Below are 20,515 nucleotides of genomic sequence, written 5' to 3' on the forward strand. Positions count from 1 at the left end.
GATTTGTGAAACTGTTTATTCAGAGAGCTAAAATAACTTAACACCACATCCATAGACTAGTCCCCGTGGATTAGGGGAAATACTTTGGGCTTGTTAGCCATTTGACATGATACATCCACCAGATTTCTCAGCAGACGTTAAACATTACACAAGTCACCTCAATAAATAATAAAGATTACAGTGAGATATTTCACATGGACAGAGTGAAGATCCTTTAACATGAAGGATCAACCTTTCAAGACGTGCATTAAAGTGGCGGTAAGGAAAAGTGGCAGATAGAACGGAGCACAATATACTGAGTCGACTGATTTATGGCAGAAAAACAAGGAGAAAGACGGTGACTTGTGGAGGCTCATGGGTGAGCTGGCGGCACTGAAGTAGATGTAACTCTGCTGGGTCAGCTGCTGGGTCAGCGTCGAGGGCCAGACTCAAGCAGATCTTTTGCTTCATTGATCTTGGCTGCCAAATACGGGGATCCACCTGGAGGAGAAACAGTGGTTTTATTTAAGCATCATGATTTGTCTCCCCTTCCTTCTCTTATTCTTTAAAGCTGTAAAATGACGACCCGTCCCAATTTTTGCGTACTTTTTGGGCCACCGTGCACGCAGTAACCTCTCTTTCCAATAACTACCTGTCCCATTTCTACACTCTCAGGAAAAAAAAAAAGGTACAAAAGCTGTCATTGGTGCGGTACCTTTTACATTTACCCCTAAAAGTGAACACATTAGTACCTAGAATAGATGGTAGTACTTTCTGAAAGGGTACCACCCCTCCCAAGAAATTGCGTTCCTTTTTTCTTAAAGTCCAAGTTTTTAATATTGTTTATGTGTCTATGTGTGTGGGTTTTTTTTTAATATGCTTTAAGAAAACTGGGACTACTGGGGGCTGGTAAAAACAGCAATATTGTGAAATATTATTAATTTAAAGGTATAATTCGCCCAAAATTCTGTCATCATTTAATCACGCCAAGTAAAAAATAAAAATACTATGGATACTATGGTCAATGGTTCGCTACAACGACATATGGTTACAAACATTCTTCAAAATATCTTCTTTTGTGCACTTCAGCAGAAAAAAAAAACACATTTGTAGAGGTTTGAAACAACTTGAGGGTGAGTAAATAATCACAGAATTAAAGCTAGGGTATACGATTTCAAAGATTGTTCATTATTAATATCCTCGTTTAGATGCTGGTTATGGTTATATAGTACAATCCTAACAATATGAATAGAAAAAAGAACGAAAAAAATCCATTCACTCTATTGGCTGTACAGCCGCAGAAAAGTTGACCAATGTAAGCTGTGCGGCCGCACAGCTTATATTGGTCAACTGCTCTCATCCAATCACCAGCTCCACTTGAAACTCCACCTGGCACTCGCGTCTCCAACCCAACCGCACCCGCCCCCCTCCGTGCGTGAGCAGACTGTCTATGGTAGCTAGCTAGTAGCGTCAGATCAGCAATGGATAAAGCAATGGATAAAAATATAAACGACAACAGCAAGCGGCCCCTGCTTGCCTCTACTGTAAAGTTTGGACGCAAGAGAAAGTCTGTGGAGGAAAGATCAGAGATTAAAAAAAATGTGAAGAACGCCGGACTCTAAGTAGGATAAATATACCGTCCTTCATTGACCATTGGAGAAAGCTTCAGGGAGATCTGGGGCTGAAAACGACGCTGACACGGATGACTTTTTGTTGAGCAGGTAAACATTTATTTATTCTTTTATGGTGTGACGTGTTACGTGGCTTTTTATCAATTTGACAACTTGCTCATGCTGCCGGTCGGCATTGGAATGTTAGCCGTTTAGCATCGCCGATCGCAGTTCAAAGTAATTATATTTCTTGTTCGAGGTTTCTGTTCGAGCCGATCGGAATTTGAACAAGATGCGCTGCGTGCTGCAATAACAATCACTGAAAACCTTAGCAATACTATTATAATGGTGGTGGGGAGTTTAGATCATTTCATGTGTTGCTAATCTTGCGTTGACGTGAACTCAAACGTGACATACGTCAGGGATCAGGTAGCACAGACAGAGGGGAGGGGGGTGTGTGTGGAGGGGCGGGATGAGTTTTTTAAAACTTCCCTACCGTCTCGACCGATTTTTAACATCGTATACCATAGCTTTAACATTTTGGGGTGATCTAGCCCTTTAAAATAACTTTTTTCTATTTTAATTTATTATAAAATGCAGTTAATTCCTGTGAAGGTACTCTTCAGTGTCACATGATCCCTCAAAAATGTAACACGTCCATGCTGAATAAAAGTATCAATTTCTTAAAAAAAATAAATCAATCTACTAAGCCACCTTTTGAACAGTAGAGTATATAACACCCACTTTTGCAATCCAATCAATTCAGGATGGATGAAATTAGGTACAACCCTACATTTTCTTTCTCATTTAATATCCCATTTCACTCAGAAATGTCATTACAGAAATCAAATGGGTCGCAAACAGTGTTTTACATTGACTTTAAAGTCACTTTGAAACTAAATGGAGCAGCATAATTAATTCGCTACCCCGAGTCCACAGGCACAATTCTATCTTAGTTTCTGCAGCCGCAGTACAGCTCTACATACACAAGCTTTGTAGAGAAGAAATCTCTTTTGCCTCCAATCACTGACTTTCAGCCCAAGTCCAGAGTGTAGTATGATGGGAGCGTGTGGCTGAAAGAAGGGAAATGTGCTATTGCTGGTAGCGTGTGATGAGGCGCACCCCATTATGCAGCTGTTGATTTCCATTGCATCTTTTCTTTAGTAAACCACAATCGACAGAAATATTTAACGAATGGGACGGGCTCCAAGAGCTATTCAAGAGACAAAAGGTGAGAGTCCCAGTAATCTGACTCCTCTGACTTACAATAAAGAGAACAGGGACTTGCAGAAACCTTTTGTTGGAATTGTTGCTTAAAAGAATCATATATCTGTTTATCAGCTAAATACAATGTCACTTTAGTTTTTTATTTAATGTTATGTCAAGACTCAAGAGGATGATGGGATCACCAGATCATAAACAAATTCTTACATTTGTAATCCCACAACTCACAGGAAAGCCGCCCTTCTCCAAGATCCTAAGAGCATCCATTGTTCAAACACACACACACGACTATCATGATAAGCAACAATAACAAATGGGCAAACACACAGGAGAGTGAGCGGGTAGCAGAGAGCAGGGCCTGAGGAGGTTGCTAATCTGTCTGTGTCAGAACGAAAGTAGAGCTGTGCGCTCAACAGTCTGCACAGATGCACTTAATTACACATTCTTGTTTTCTGTCAATATCATTTCTCCTAGTACATTTCATATAGACATTTTCAATAGACGTATTTCACAATAGAGACATTTTGCTATTTCGTTTCAGTGTTAGGCTCTAAAATCGTCATTCATTTCTCTTTCTAAAAAGTTGTCCATTTCAATCAATCAATTAAATCATCAAAACTATGATTCAGCAGTTTTTTGGCATCATTACTTGGCAGGGAATTAAAATATTTCATTAAAAATAGGGCTGCCGAACATTTTTAGTAACATTCAATATATATTTTTTTAAATACAATAAAATTTTAAAAGTTCCCGGTATGACAGTACAAGTATATTTGGTACCCGCTGATGGACGCTGCTTTCAAACGCTCTTGTTCTTGTTTGTTTGAGCTCTGTATGATAGTCAAAGCCAATTCTTACAAGCCAATCACAATCATATCTGTTGATCATGCGAAGCGAGTACGATTGCCTATCAGAGGAGCTAGTCAGAAAGTCAGTCAGAATCTGACACCACTGAAATCGCACAAGGTTTCGTTTTGTTCAACGCAAGCCACACACTCACAAATCCTTTCAATTTGAACCAAAAAAATGTAAACTGTGTAAATAAGAGATTCACTGTGCAATTAATCTTTTTTTATTATACAGGGAATTTTTACAGAATTCAGTGAGTTTGTGCTTAAAGGGATACTTCAGGATTTAGCATTAAGCTTTGTATTAATAGAAAACCTGTAGTATTTTCGAATTACCGTGCTTTCCACCCTCATATCCCCCTGAGACATTTTTTATTTGGAAATCGTCATTTTGCGTCATCAGAGTATTTTTTTGGCCAGAGGCTCAAGACTACAGTCAGTAGTAGGGGATGTCCCGCATGTTCTCAACCCGCCCATAGAGGGTGGATCTCACTCGCTGACTGTACACACAGTGTCAGCCATCTTTTTTTGGAAGCTAAGCTAGCAGGCTCTTGTTCTGTGGAGAAAGCTGAGTAGTAGGAGTTACGCGTCCTCTTTTTCCCGGACATGTCTGGCCGTCGATGTCTGGGATTCAGCTTTTGCTTTCTGCAGTCGCCATTCATTGTTTACATGCACACCTTTTGTTTCAATCTAACTGAATTCATTCTGATTGGTGAATCTGAATGTTGTGTTTACAAGAACGCTAAACTAGTGATCTGCGTTTTAACATTGCTAAGAAAATTCCCGCTCCTCCGCTGCCCTCACTCGTCCTGCTCGCCACAGTAAACATGATGAATGGCGACCTGTAGAACTCAAAAGCTGAATCCTGGACATTTTGGCGATCTCGAAACACATTTTCGGGCAGACTTCAACACGGAGAATCACTAGTAGCATATGCTTGTTGTTTAACTACTGCGCTCTGTTATCGGTAGACGTGGCTTCCTAGGGAAACGAAGCAAGTGCATTCTGGGAGTTTTTGTATTTCATCTACATAAGCCAAAAATACACTTTCTGGCTTTTCTCAGTCTAGAAAGCTCCAAATTCAATTTCCTACATAAATGACCCATTTTGAATACCCATTTATCTTTCCAGAGGTGAAGTATCCCTTTAAGAGATTGGCAGCCTCTTTGTATTACCCATTCACAATCTAAATACAAATTTAGTTTTTCATACTGCACTGCAAAGTTTCTGAATTGACAGCCGTATTTAGGTTGAAGTGATGGTTCCTCTTATTAAGCATTACATGAACATTTAGATGAATTCAATAAGATATTATTTTGCTCTTTACAAGCCTGCCAGAACAAAGTACAAAGCACACACGTCACATCTCAGACAGACGGAACAAAATAACCTAATAAGAAAAAAAAAAAGATTGATTTTCCTTTTTTAGTTTGCTTCCTCTTTTACAGTTTCAGTTAGATGAGTTAAGGCACGTATGAAGGTTTCTTAATGTCCCCATTTGCTCATAGCTAGCAAACTAATGAAAGCCAATTCAACAATCATTCCATGCCATTACCCTGACCGCTCAAAGTTAATCATCTCATTACGACCTAAAGAGCGGATACCGGAGCGAATAACGTCGATCCTCACGTCACTGTGAAACCTTGCCGTAGGGGCTTAAACTCACAAAAGGGCTCCATGCAAGGTGAACACAGAAATATAGAAAAGCGCTCAATCTCAGTTGGGTTACAGACTTTTTTCTGACTTGAATTGTGTGTGATGTCAAGGTGACATGTGAATGTATAGATCCATATTGATAACTCACCAGTCACTGAGTTCCTCGGAAACCAATAACACAAAGTTCCTGACTAAAAACGTCTCTTGAATTAGAAAAAAAGAGTGGAAGAAGGGAATAACACACATTTCAGCAATAACATGGTGCCATTGGTCAGGAACTGCCGTCATTGCTCCGAGGATGGACTCGGAAAAAAACACAATTGACACCACTTGAACCTTCAACTTGGAAAAACTAGAAGAAATTTCGAGCAGCGGATGTACAAGTACGTTGTTACAATCACACGTCGGCGCCCAGTCAGATGTACAGTAAATAAAATGCTACATTAAATTGCTATATTACATCATAAATGATCCTCTCAGTTGATAATGGCACTCCTGAAGAACAGATGTCGCACAGCATACTTCCCGCTCTCAGAGACGTAATGTTGATAATGAAATACCTGCGACACCTACGGTATTTAATGCTTGCTTTGCCCTGTTTCCTATAGGAGTTTTGAGTAACAGACACACATTGTGGTCGGAAGTCTGATAGGGCTATCACGCATACAATTTTGAATGGAACGTAGCATAAAGGTGCGATCACATACATTTCGAGCTATTGTCAATAGTGTAGCAACGTATAGGCCTGTCACGATCATGAATTTTGTGCTGACCATTCGTTATTATATAAAATAACTTTGGTTAATGTTTAACATATCACTTACAATGTAAGCCTAATATTAGTTTTACTTGAAATCATAATATTGTACTAAAACTTACTTTAATGCTGTGAAAAATAATGTTACATATAATCTAAAAGAATATAATGATGTACTCCGATTAAACCCACAAATCTTCATTTTGTATGAAGATAAACCCTTGAAAGATCTTTGTGTACTTTATACACAACATATATATATATATATATATATATATATATATATATATATATATATATATATATATATATATATATATTTCTATATTCTTTATTCCCTACTCCCTGCCAAATTATGATTCCTTTGCCTTTCCCACAGGGAAAAAGAACACACAATATTGCGCTTTTAATGTCATTTCTATAATCGCTTAAATTTACCTTAATCGAGTAGCAAAATGTGAACTTTTAATTGCACAATTATTGCGGTTATCTCAAATAATTGCAATTAGATTAAATTACCACATTACTAAAGTCATTTTTTTTTCAGAATGATTGACTTTTTATTTTGTTTAACTATTCAACTTAAAAACATAACTAATATGATTCAAGTGACATTCTCTTTATTAACCATCTGGTTTAAAAAAAAAGTTATATTCCAAGCGCATCACAGTGATCAACATGGTGTTAATGTAAAACAAATGACTTATTTTTTTTTAAATCTTTGCAGAAAATATGCATGAAATATAAAAGCAATTATTGTGCAAACTTTATAACATATCATATATTCTCAGAAATAATATAAAATAAGAACAAGTTTAAACAGTTGCCATACCAAAAAAAGTAGACATTGAGTTTTAGAGGTCAACCTAAAAAGCCATTTAAATAATAAAAAAATGACAAAGTATAACACCAGTAAAAGGCAAATAGCAACACCTTTCAGCTGCTCTCCATCATGCAAACATGACATATCTAGTAGACCTTGACAGGTTTTTAAACTGTTTGTCCACTGATTTTCTATGTAAACATGTGCTTGATGGACGTGTGTTTGGCTGTTGCTCTCATGTCTTTTGAAGCGTCTCGCATATGAAACGGCACTTACACCACACCGCTCAAGTTAAAAACACTTGCGTCAAATAACCTTGCCCTTTTCCCTTTTCCTTGTTTTTTCAATGCAAAAATGCATTCTGTGTGAACAGCTGGGGTTAGTTCGCCCAAAAACTAAAGTTTTCCGTTTTTATTTGAAAACAATGTTGTGTAAATGACCCCTTAGTGTGTCTTATATCAGCTTTCTGTTTCAATGAGAAATGCATAAATGCCAAAAGAAAGAAAACTGCATTCATCAAGCCATTTCATTGGGTCTTTAATACATCAACCCCCTCCACTAGTGTAACAAACAAAATGGGCTCTTGCACACCACTGTTATCAGCACTGTAGTAAAGGATTGTTTTAGCAGTGCTGGAGGATGGGACAAATCTGGCACACTTTCTCTGCTGGATGTCCTCTCTACAGTCAGAGGCCTTATCGCTCCGGTACAGATAGCATCACAGAGACCATCGCTTATTTCACTGAGAGTATTAGTGGTCTAGAGGAGCAAACAAGGGCTGACACACACACACACACACATAATATACGTGTATATAATGCATCTCTGAGCGCTGTGAGAAACGGACCTGAAAGAGGAAAAAACCCGAGGAAGGAAAGGTGATGCCATTAACCTTGAACAGAAAAACAGGGCGAGTACAGTGACCAAGGACAAATAAAGACTCCTGCTCACAGTGATTATTAGGGGAGACCTGCACTGAAAAAGACCACTGCAAAAAAGCTATTCGCTAGACAGTGATTTATAACCCGTGTCGCACAGATCAGAGTGAACAAATCAGATCTAAATAAGTTGGTGTCCATTATCACTACTGTGTGAGACGCAGAATATTCGAAATGTATTGACAATTATTTTGCTTGGGATATACAATACACAATATTTTTTTTATTTTTTTTGAGAGAAGAATTTTATGCTTGCAATGGCTGTATTCATGTGATCGAAAATAATGTAAAAACAATAAGGTGAAAAATTATTAGAATTTCAAAATAATGTAATATTTATCAAAATGCAAGTTTGTTCCGGTGATCAAAGTTATATTTTCAGCATCATTACTCCAGTCTTCAGTGTCACATGGTCCTTCAGAAATTATTCTAATATGCTAATTTATTACTCAAGAAATATAATCATGTAACATCATATTGAAAATAGCTCGTGGAATCCATGATATATTTTTTTAAGGATTCTTTAAATAAAGCATTTATTTGAAACATTTTTTTTTTCTTTCTTTGTAACTACGTAAATGTCTTTAATATCACTTCCAGGGTGGGAAATTAGCACCAGACACCAGCCAATGGCTTGATTTTGTATAATGACAATGACTTTGTCTTGTATACCAGCCACAGTGGTAGGTAGATTGTAATTTTATTGGTTACTACTTAAAACATTCCTTGTAATGGATTGGACAGCTTTTGTCAAAGAATGCTGTTGCTAAGTAACGATAATGCACTTTTGTCGAGTAACTAATTTGGATGGTTTTCACCGAATGAGAATTCTTTTCAGAACCGTCCATGCGATCGACAAAAAGGGCAGACCTTTTCGGGACTGCATTTGGACATGCAAATAAGTAAATTACTAACTTGAAGTTGTGTTTTGTGATGGCTAGAAAGCTATCGTTCTTTAGTTTATCCCTATTTAGTTTAGCGATAGTTTTAGCAGCCGCGAGGATAGGAGCCAATAACGTGCTACGGAGCTCGATTACGTGTCAGTTAAACTTTTCATCTCCGATCCTATCTATATTTGTGAGAAGTGGTGCTGTCCTGAGTTGAAAGATAGCCCACTTTACGGCTTTATTATCGAGTTAACCCCCTGGGGACGGCAAACGCGCTGGCGTGTTTTGCTGGATTTTTTGCAATTAGCAGCAAAATACACTTAAATACTCCATTATTTATGGTCATACAGACTTAACTAATATCAAAAAAATAAACTGTAAAATAACCATGCATAAAATTCTCTCAAAAATACAAACATGTACAAACATGTTGCATACATATTATGGTAGCCCTGTTTGTGCGGAATAGTGCTTTTTAAAAAAAAAAAAAAAAAAAAAAGGACGTATGCCCGTGAGCATCATTTTATGATTTTTTTTCATCATTTTATGCATCATTTTATGATTTTAACTGCAGCAATGATATTTTACATTATACATTTACATCACATTATATACTTGCTAAAACTGATTCATAAGTTTTTATTACAAAATACTGTATGTGTCTTATTGGTGAATAAGAATGCAAATGATTCAATATCATTCTTCCTTTAGTGAAGGAAAGATTGAAATGTGTGCCTTGATTATTTTTCAATGAAATTATTTTGAATCTACCGCACTTGTGTGAGGGTTTGCCTGATTATGTCCTGCTTTGTGTGATTCTGGTTTAAATTACAGCAAGTCAGCATTGCAGGGATGTGAGCCCTCTTTAAAAAGTGTGTTATGACAAATGCTGTTCAAATCAATAATGTAATCAACACCCGTCTCAGCCGCTGTCTTGCTCAGACAATACCTATAGCTGCATGTGGAGAACCCAACCAGAGATTTATTGATTCAAACACAACCATCCCAATATGTCAGCGTGAACTACTGACCTTTATCCGGATGATTTAGGACCATGATCCTTCTGTGGGATTCCCGTATCTTTGCCTTAGTGCTGGTTGGACTGCGCAAAACAAGAAAACAAAACATTTAGAGAAGGACCATATCGCCATCTAGTGGTCACAGTGGAAACTGCTGTGAGAATCTAATTACAGGCTTCCAGATTGAAGTTTTGCACAAATCATCGACATGTGTGGTCTGTCTTCATCACTGCACTGCACACATCAACTGGAAAGACTCAATCTGTACATTCCCTGAAATTCCCCAATTTAGTGGGCAAAACAAGCAACAGAAGAAAAAAATATGGTATGGTCTAAGTTTGGGGACATTTCTTAATTCGACAAATGGATAAAGAAAAGCATTTGACGAAATAAAAAAAAAAATATATATATTTATTAAATTTAAAATGTGGATCTACAATTATTTATTTACTATTTTATTGTTTTATTTAACTATATTTTAAAACAAAACTTAAATAAACAGTTATAAACATGACTTTATTATTCGATTTAAAAATGATTTATTAACTTGATATTATTTAAAACATGAATTAAGTGAAATATTTGTTATGCTTAAATAATATTTTATTGAATGATAAAATAACAATCAGATATACATAGATCAATCAGATATACATAATCAGATATACACATGTATAATGAATATTGAGAAATCTAGTATTTATTTCAATAAATTAGACTAAATGATGGTTTTTATCTCCATCTAGTTAAATATTTAGTTTTTTCTAGTAGTGCTAGATACTAATGAGACCCAAAAAATTTCTAACACATTCAAGCACATTTAAATAAATAAATATAATGTACCTTTTCAGTTAGTCAGTATAGTGAAAGAAAAAAAAAATCACAACCAAAATGACTTACTAACTTAAGCTAGACTGTGACGCTTCTATTTTCTTCTGGAAACAAACTTTGTTGCATTATTTTCCTGTTATCTCTGTAAAGCTACTTTGAAACAATCTGTATTGTAAAAAGCGCTATATAAATAATGGTGACTTGACTATAGTAATGTTTCTTTTAAAAGAATTCCAATTTCTGTATTTATTAAATTGATTAAATCTTGTAATCTAAATGAAGCATTGACTTATGGCGTGAGGACAGGTGGTTTTAGGTTATTTGGATTCACACTATATCTATTCTGAAAGATGAATACATTTCTTTCCAGCCTACAGCTTTCAGGGTTTGGATCTGAGTCACAACTAAACAGCCAGCAGTGATGATTAAAAGATACATTAATGCTTACACACACTGTTCAGTCCTTCCAACCCTCCTCTCAAGTCTTAAATCATATGCAGGAGTGGGTGTCTGAGAGGGGCCTGAGCAACTGATTAAAACACTGTGAGGAGAGGAGGCTTCCAGAATGTGTTGAAGAATCTGTCAGGCAAAACTGCATTTGCAGAAATGTGTGGCAGTCGAGAGACTAAACTGTGACCTCAAACTCATTTAAAGTCAGAACAACAATGAACATAAGGACGATCAAAGAAAAAATGAGCATGACTAGGATAAAAATCCTTTAAAAAGAAAACCTGAATTTTTAGCATGATTCCTTTAGTCTTCAGTCACATGATCCTTTAATGTCACTCCTGATTAATTTAATGCATCTTTGCTGAATAAAAGTATTAGAATAAAAACATCTGCTTATTCAACCATTAAGTTTGTTTCTCATCACTTGTGGCTATTCATATATAAATTCAAAATATTTTTATGCGTGTATATATATATATATATAATGAAATTTAGCATCATTACTTCAATCTTCAGTCACATGATCCTTTAGAAATCATTTTAATATGCTGATTTGCTGTTTTCCATCATAATCATAAATCAATGTTGTGCTGCTTAATGTTTTTGTTGTTTTCAATAGAAAGAGTGTGCATTTAAAATAGAAATCTTTAGCACCATTTTAAAATGTCTTTACTGTCACTTTTAGTCAATTTAATGCAATTTATGCACCGAATGCATAATTTATATGGATTAACGAAAGTCAAAATGTTTATGTTTAGGTGAACTATACCTTTAAAAAGCACAAATGACCCTACAAGTTAGCTGAATTTATGATGGGCGTAGAGAGATCAAAGTATATCAGTGCAAATAGTGTAACATCACTGGGGTCAGTTATTTCAGCTGTGAGTGACGGACACCAAAGTAAAGCTGGAGACGGATGAGAAGAGAATAATAAAAAACATTAACCCGAATCACTACCGTTTTATGAGCCTGAACGCGATCCAAGAAATATTGGACACAGTCTGGTTCAGTTCTATGAAAACATTAGTCCAGTTTGACTGACAACACAAAGAAATGACGCAAGCTACGCCACACAGGATGTGATGCTTGCATGGTGTGAGTCACACCTGGTCTGGGACCATGTGAACTTCTGTTGAAGTAAGGGAAATTTTTCGAGAAATATACCCTCCGAGGATGAGGAGGGTGGTCCACCGAAAAGCAGATTATAAATTAAAAAGCGACACAGCTGAGAATTTTTCCCATTAGACATTATAGGATCAAAGCTGTGACGACAAGAGATGACGACCGACTTCAAACCAAAAGAATTGCCCCCAGACTTAACCGCAAGCTCTTCTGGGAAGTTTAGTGATGCAGTGTGTGTGTATACAGTAAAACACCTTTGTTTTCTTCCATGACAACTCATAATGAGAGAATTCAGCATGAGGAATTGCAGTGATTTAGGGCTTTGTTTAGCCCACGGCCCACAATTACCTGATCCCGAGAACAAGGCTGGCTTCCCGTCTGGTCATCTTCTGCTCAAATCCACCTTTGTAATATGCAGAAAATGACTAGGAAAGAAAAGACAATGTTGAAAGCAATGGTCCAGATTCAACGTTAAGCCCTATCAACAGCATATCTGTGGTATATTGTTGATTACTAGGATGCTTTCCACCGTTTTAAACTGTTAGAATTGAAATAGACAAGGGAATGCATTAACATACATACAATATTCAAAGTGTCACGATACTTCATCCTTGTTGACATGAAACGACGTGGATGATCGAATCACTTGTAAAGTTATACCCAATCTTTCAATTTGGTTGTCATGATACACACAATGAGACACGATTGAGGTATCTGTAGAGCACAGACGTTACATCGGTAATCCGTAATCAGAATTTCATTCACCCAGAAAAGTGGTCCCAGCTGAAAATGATTTCACCAACTACACAGATCAAGTTATAAACAGGGTTTAACTGAATAACTCCTCGAAGGGCTTTAACAAAAATATAAGAGTCACAATTAATTTCTGTAGTAATCAACATTATGCCTCAAATGCTGTGAATTTTATAGTCCTGAGCACAAAGCGTTCCTTTAATCACAACACGCGATGACTGATGCGCACAATGTATAATCACTTTCAATATTGATGGCAACCATGTTGTTTTGGCTCAGCTAAAAGCCTCATGACCAGCACTTTCACCTTATTATGTGAAAATGGAGATTTTAGGGATTTGAGAAGACTGACCCGATAATTATCCAAATTACTAAACTAAAGGTGCGTTCACGCCAGAATTACCGTAATTACTGACTTGAAAAACGATCACGTCCTCGTTGAACTCGTAGTTCAAATTCGCAAAATTTTCTGAGAGTCCCGACTTGCACTGCCTGATCGCTGCAACATCAACAGAAAACACTCAAAATGGCAGCAGCTTCAGCAGAAAATGTAGTCATTGTAGTAAAATGCAGTTATTTCATATATTTGACAATCACTATTGTTAGTCTTATAATATTTAATCAATTAATGTAAGAATAATTGGAAAATACACAAAAGATTTTTACTGTTTACTGTTGATAGCACTGAATGGACCACAAAATAAATATTACAATATTAACAAGGCATTTGCATCACTTGTCAACTGATAACTCAAATTACACGGATTCATTTGTGTTGTCATAGAATAAAAAGGACGTGAAAAGGTCTGAGAAGAACATCCCAGGTTGTCATCTAATAATTACAGTAATTATGACATATCGTGAACGCATCAAACGGCCCAAATTTGAGTGTTAAGATGATCGTGACGTGTTTGGAGGAGGTTTAGACTGTATTCTTAAATCAAATTCAAGATTTTGTTACAGTAAAGAATGAGACTGTTTTTCTTTACTGCGTAATTATAAACCCAGTAAATGGTATCCTGGGTTATCCTGCTTCACGTTTCACACCACTCATAGCTTCATAACCTGGGGTTAACATTTAAACTGCGTTATTCTTAAGACGTTTCACACTTTACATTCCTAAACACTGGGTTGCATTCTTATTTGCGGTGTCAATGTCATTGACTGGATGAGTCACACAATCTTTATCATAAAGGCTTCAGTATTGCGTATCCGCTTGTTATTATTCCATTTTGTACAGGCCCTAAGTATATAAACTAAGCTATCAAATTTTTCCTGAAAAGACTTTTTGGACAATAAAAGTAAAAAATGGCTTCTTCACTCCAATTGGCACGTTTGCCATTTTTCCTTTCAAAAGCTGACTGACTGTCCAAAGCATGTGAATATGTGCCACACGATTGGCTGTCTGTTGCTAAGCATCAAGTCATTACATTCTAATACCGCATTGTTTTAAGCCGCACAAGTTTGGCACCGCAATCCGGGGTTAAAAGTGGGGTTTATCATGACGGTAACCTGGGGTTAAGTACAGTGTGAAGCGCCACTCAGTATTTTCAGCACATACTTAAAATTTAAAGGAGCATTTCACCTGAAAATTCTTTAAATTAAATAATACATTATATTTCTCGAAATCATTCAAAACCCATATGTTCTTGTCTAGCTAAAGCACTATGTAAGCCGTTTACTAAAGAACAAAAAGGGCCAAACAAAATAAAATAAAGAAGTACCGCATTAATGGATCAAAAGTAATCATATACATGTCGTCTTAAGTATTAAAATAGGTTTGTATGAGGAAAAGACCAAAAAACAAAAAGAAGTAATTTCTGGACTTGAAAAGTCCTGATGATATAAACTGGTTCAATAGGCAAGAGCTTTGAAAAGATTCTTCAAAAACTTTAACTTTTGTGTTCTACAGCAAAAATAACCGCACCGATTGATGTTGAGTAAACAAAGTCAGAATTTTCTCTGTTTTTCGCTGAGCTTTCTCTTTACTAAAGATGCCATAGCAGGATAACATCAGTGGCTCCTTCAGAAATCGTATCTCTCCTGCAGGATTTCGGGCAGAGTTCACGACTGAGTAGAAACATGTGTAGGTTTAGGGGGCGAGGGAGGCCAGAACATTCAGTCCAATCTCAGCCCAAAACATGTCACATGTTTATCACACTCATCTGTTATGTGAGTCACAGAAATATGAAATCATTTGATTAATAACTCTTATAATGATCTATTACAAGAGTACTCAGTTGCGAATCTGCGAAAGCCAGTAAGATTATATAAGTTTCAGAGAGTACACAGGTGGACAGGTTGAGTCAAAGCACCGGGAACCAGCCCCAACCACACATCCCTAGAGATTAAGAAAAACCAAGACAAATCTGGTTTATAGACTCCATCAAAAACCAGACGCACAGCGTGAACTATGGCAAGGGCCAGTAAGACACGATGAATCAGTCCTTCGCCCTACAGCAGGAGGTTTAACATGCCAAAAACGCACTCAAAAACAAGTGTCTCAAGATGTGGGAATGAACATGGAAATATCCAAATTTCATTCCCACAAATCAACGCTTTCTGAAACAGAATCTGAGTTTTAAAAAAAATGAATATGTTATGCTTTTTAAATGGGAATACTGATTCATTGGTTGTTTTGAGAAATTCCACAACAAAACCATTCGCTTTTTTGCTAAAAAACTGTTGGTTTGTTTCTGACACTTACCGTAGTGGGTACCTTCTTGGCAGCTTCTGTGATAACCTGACCCAGAGGCTTCCATAAATGGAATGCATATCGACCTAAAAGCCAATGTAATAAGAGAAAAAAAGGATTGATGGGTTAAAAAGTGTGCCACTTGATAGCAGACAATTTACAAAGATAATTTCCCGGGTTAACAAAGTTGGTTTAAGGGTGAAACCAAGGACAAAACCACATTTTAGTCTTATTCAATATGTGTTAAAGGTGAGGACGTCATTCAACTTCCCTTGGTATTTACTTGGTCAGGGTGCTGGTGAACTGCCAGCGGTTGTGGTTCAACTGTGAAGCAACACACTGCAAGTCAGCAGCACTCAATGAAATGAAGATATAATGCCTCCGAACATCCAGCATTCGATAAAAAAGCTGAGAAAGGCCGTTAAGCGGCTCATTTAAAGCAACCAAATTGTCGCTGAAGAATTCATAAAATCATTAAAGTAATACATTATGGGAACATTTCAGGATTTTCATTTCATCAAATTCTGAGGAGTTTATTATTGAGAGGAAAACGTTATTTTGCTTCTCAGCAAAAAAAAAAAAAAAGCGTTTGAGGCTCCCTCCACTGTAATCCAAAGCCCTGCCTCTGAGTGAATCAGACCACACACCACCTCAGCTTTTGGCAGAAGTGCTGCCCCCTCGATGTACTGAAATGGGAATTAGCCCCCTTCCTCAAAGCGACCACAAGTGCAATTCCATCCTGACCTCACACAGCTATGGGTGGAAGACTTGGCGACTAACAATGATTAACTATCCAAGCAGCAGTAGGGAGGACGGCAGAGACACCTGCCAGAAAAGAATCAAAAGTAAACAGGCTGATGACAAAGTCGCTTTAATTATTTGGCCACATGCGGCCATTTAACGACTCTTTGATATCTCTAATGCCAGAAGCCACATTGACCTCATTAACCAGGGCGAGCTTCATCTGGGGGTCTTGAACAAACACTCACAGTAAGAGTGGCTTAACCATCTCCCTCATCAACGCCGCCATCATCTCGAGTGCTTCCAATCCTTTAGAATCACATCATAAATATCTGTGGTCAGCTTTAACATACACGAGGAAAGTTTAGCTAAATATTTTAAGAAGACAAAAGAGGAAAAAAAACTTTTATCACATTATACAATGGCTACTCTATCCCGCTGTGAACCACAACATGAGGGATTTTAGCTTGCAAACATCCTGCCTAGAAACATACTCTGCGCCAGAACGCAAACACAAAACTTTCGCCAACACGACGTTTCAAGAGTGCTGATATTTAGTTCAACAGCACTGAGACTTTTCGCTGTTAGTATAACTCCGCTTGTCTGTCTTTGCGCATTCAAGACGGACTGTCAATCTGTCTATTAGTGGTGGGAAGGTTTTACTCATTCTTTCAATCACACTGATTCATTCATAATAGGAACAAGTGTCTTTTTGAGTTAGTCATTTAATTATTCACTCAACTAATTTATTCAAACACGGAATAAATCGGGATTGTGAAAAAAGCGGGGCTCATCACTACTAATTGCACAGATTATTTCATATTTTACACAGGTGAACTTGTGAAAAAAGGCTTCCTTATTAACAACACAAATTTTGACTATTTAAAATGATTGATCTCATGCCTGAGGTTTATAATAATTAGCATAAAGCAAGCCACAACACGCACAACCTTGAGGCGGATGGGCTACAACAGCAGAAGACCCCACCGGGTACCGCTCATCTCCACTACAAATAGGCAAAAGAGGCTACAATTTGCAAGAGCTCAACAAAATTGGACAGCTGAAGACTTGAAAAATGTTGCCTGGTCTGATGAGTCTCGATTTTTATTGAGACGTTCAGATGGTAGAGTCAGAATTTGGCGTAAACAGAGAGGGAACATGGATCCATCATGTCTTGTTACCACTGGTGGTGTAATGGTGTGGCGGATGTTTTCTTGGCACACTTTAGGCTCCTTAGTGCCAATTGGGCATCGTTTAAATGCCACAGCCTACTGGAGCATTGTTTCGGACCATGTCCATCCCTTTATGGCCACCATGTATCCATTCTCAAATGGCTACTTCCAGCACGACAATGTACCATTTTACAAAGCTTGAATCATTTCAAATTGGTAGAGCATTTTGGGATGTTGTGGAACGGGAGCTTCCTGCCCTGGATGTGCATCCCACAAATCTCCATCAACTGCAAGATGCTATCCTATCAATATGGGTCAACATTTCAAAAGAATGCTTTCAGCACCTTGTTGAATCAATGCCACGTAGAAATAAGGCAGTTCTGAAGGCGAAAGGGGGTCAAACACAGTATTACAATGGTGTTCCTAATAATTCTTTAGGTGAGTGTATAATATTATATCCCAGTTATATCTGGAAAGGTGGCTACTTTGAGTCAAAAACTCATTTTGTTAACCAAATGATTGCATGATTTCTTTTTTAAGTCCAATTGTTTATTTGTTCTGTGCTTTAATTTTGGAATAAATTGATACATTAAACTAAATAAATTTCAATAAAAACTGGAATAACAGAGTTCTAAAACGTTTGAGTATTTTAAGTATGTGTATTTTAAGTCATTTTAAAGGATATTGTTCACTTAGGTCTATTTTTTTAAGACCATATTGTTTTGCATTTTGTGACTTTCAGTGGAATAAAAGAATATTTTTTTCCAGTCATTCTTTTGCCAATGAAGATTTCTTAAAAATATCATGTCATCTCGCTCTCGTGGACCTAATATCGTGTATCGTCTCGTCAGCTAAATGTATCAACACACCCCTGCAATAAGCCATCCTCAAAACTAGTTCAAACACAATAAACACTTTTTATATAGACCCAGATAACACACCTCTCATTAACCAGTTGTGCATGCGTGTATGTGCATTTTTATACGGAGAGATATTGCAGCTCAGGGTATGACACCTATTCTTACTCTTTCACTATATAAAAAACATGAGAATAAAAATGTATAAAATTCAATCATAATTTCTTTGATTGAAAGATAGATATTAGAAAGATATCACAAAGAAAGATATTATTCCGTAGTAGGAAAAAAATACTTTGAAAGTCAATGGGGTACATCAACTGTTTGGTTACCAACATTCTTCAAAATATATTATTTTGTGTTCAACAGATAATAATCTATTGTAGTTGTTGTTGTTGTTTTTTTTTGGTTCACTGACCTTTTTACCAGCAAAAAAAATAAAAAATTGTTCTGGGTGAACGGCCTCTAATTTGTCATCTATCTAATGCTGTGTCAACAGCTTGAAAATGCTTATTGCAAGCAATCCAATAAAATCTAAGCAATCCAGTCTCCCCTGGAGTAACCTGAGGTTAAGAACTTCCTCAAGAGCACAATGGTAATCAATCATCAGTTTGAACCAGTTAACCTTTGGTTCCCATCCCAGAGCTTTAACCACTAAGCTATACCACACATATTATATGAATGCATGTAGCTTCTCCGTGTGACTGTGCGGCAACATGTGGTTTAATGACAAAGGAATCTCCAAATGAGTGCATGCACTCTGGGGTCAAAGCGGTTGTGCTCACCTGCAAACCCTGCCGCAGCAACACCCAGTCCCACTGCCATCAGAGTGCTGGCCTATAACACACACAAACATTTGATCACTATGACAATTAACAAACACAGCATTTTAAGTGTTGCCATATAATTATATTGGCTAGACATTGCATGGTTTTCCCATAGTAGATGATGATCAAAAAATTCAAAAACTTCCATAGACTAGATTTCCACTGAAGAGTGGAAAGAGTCTTACTCATGAATCATTATTACATGATGATTCACAAATTAAAGCTTCAAAATGTAAACAAGCCCTTTAAGCTTCATACTTCTGATGATCTATCTATCTATCTATCTATCTATCTATCTATCTATCTATCTATCTATCTATCTATCTATCTATCTCATGAATCATAATTACATGATTGTTCATGAATTAAAGCTGCAAAATGTAAACAAGCCCTTTAAGCTTCATACTTCTGATGATCTATCTATCTATCTATCTATCTATCAGTTATTATCTATCTATCTATCTATCTATCTATCTATCTATCGGTTATTATCTATCTATCTATCTATCAGTTATTATCAATATATCTATCAGTTATTATCTATCTATATCTTACTCATGAATCATTATTACATGATGATTCACGAATTAAAGCTGCAAAATGTAAACAAGCCCTTTAAGCTTCATACTGATGATCTATCTATCTATCTATCTATCTATCTATCTATCTATCTATCTATCTATCTATCTATCTATCTATCAGTTATTATCTAGCTATCTATCAGTTATTATCCATCTATCTATCAGTTATTATCTATCTATCTATCTATCGGTTATTATCTATCTATCTATCTATCTATCTATCTATCTATCTATCTATCTATCTATCTATCTATCTATCTATATCTGACATTCTACAGAGCTATATGTTGGCAAATAATATTTCCCATCTTAAAACAACCGATATGTGCTCCTTTCAGTAGTAATACATCAGTTTACAGTAAGTATTCAGCTAATAATATAACATTCTTTGAAAAGAAAAGGGTAAATGTCTTATTATAAATGCTTGAGTTTCAGAAGTGATCATCAGCAAGGTCACTATAGCACAGATGGAACTCTTATGACACAGGTCATTGGTTCAGCTATTATATAGTAAAAGAGTGTACATGCTCCGGACTCTCCAGCGCGACATTTACTCACAAGGCGCTTGTCAATATCTGTCTCACTCTGCACGGTGGATTTTGGTGTATATTCAGCATGTCTCATGAAGTCCCCATCCATCGCTACACTACCGGAGCTCGCCATGCTGGTGACAGCAACAGCTACGGAATCACCAAAGGGACAAACCTCATGCTGCTGCGTGGTCTCGTGATTCTAAAGCAGAGGT

General features: G+C 36.8%; 1 protein-coding gene across 1 annotated transcript; it reads right to left on the minus strand.

Annotated features, from left to right (window-relative positions):
• On the minus strand, positions 1-20,485 carry dnajc15 (DnaJ heat shock protein family (Hsp40) member C15). Its single transcript, XM_039683354.2, has 6 exons — positions 20,329-20,485; positions 19,148-19,199; positions 15,605-15,678; positions 12,493-12,569; positions 9,754-9,824; positions 1-480 (listed from the first exon to the last, which is right to left on the minus strand). The coding sequence occupies exons 1-6, from the start codon at positions 20,431-20,433 to the stop codon at positions 410-412; spliced, it is 450 nt and encodes a 149-aa protein (XP_039539288.1). The 5' UTR covers positions 20,434-20,485; the 3' UTR covers positions 1-409.
• Positions 20,486-20,515: the final 30 nt, after the last annotated feature.

The sequence above is a fragment of the Pimephales promelas genome, chromosome 7 (assembly GCF_988280905.1).
Source record: "Pimephales promelas chromosome 7, fPimPro1.hap1.1, whole genome shotgun sequence".
Classification (NCBI taxonomy): Eukaryota; Metazoa; Chordata; class Actinopteri; order Cypriniformes; family Leuciscidae; genus Pimephales; species Pimephales promelas.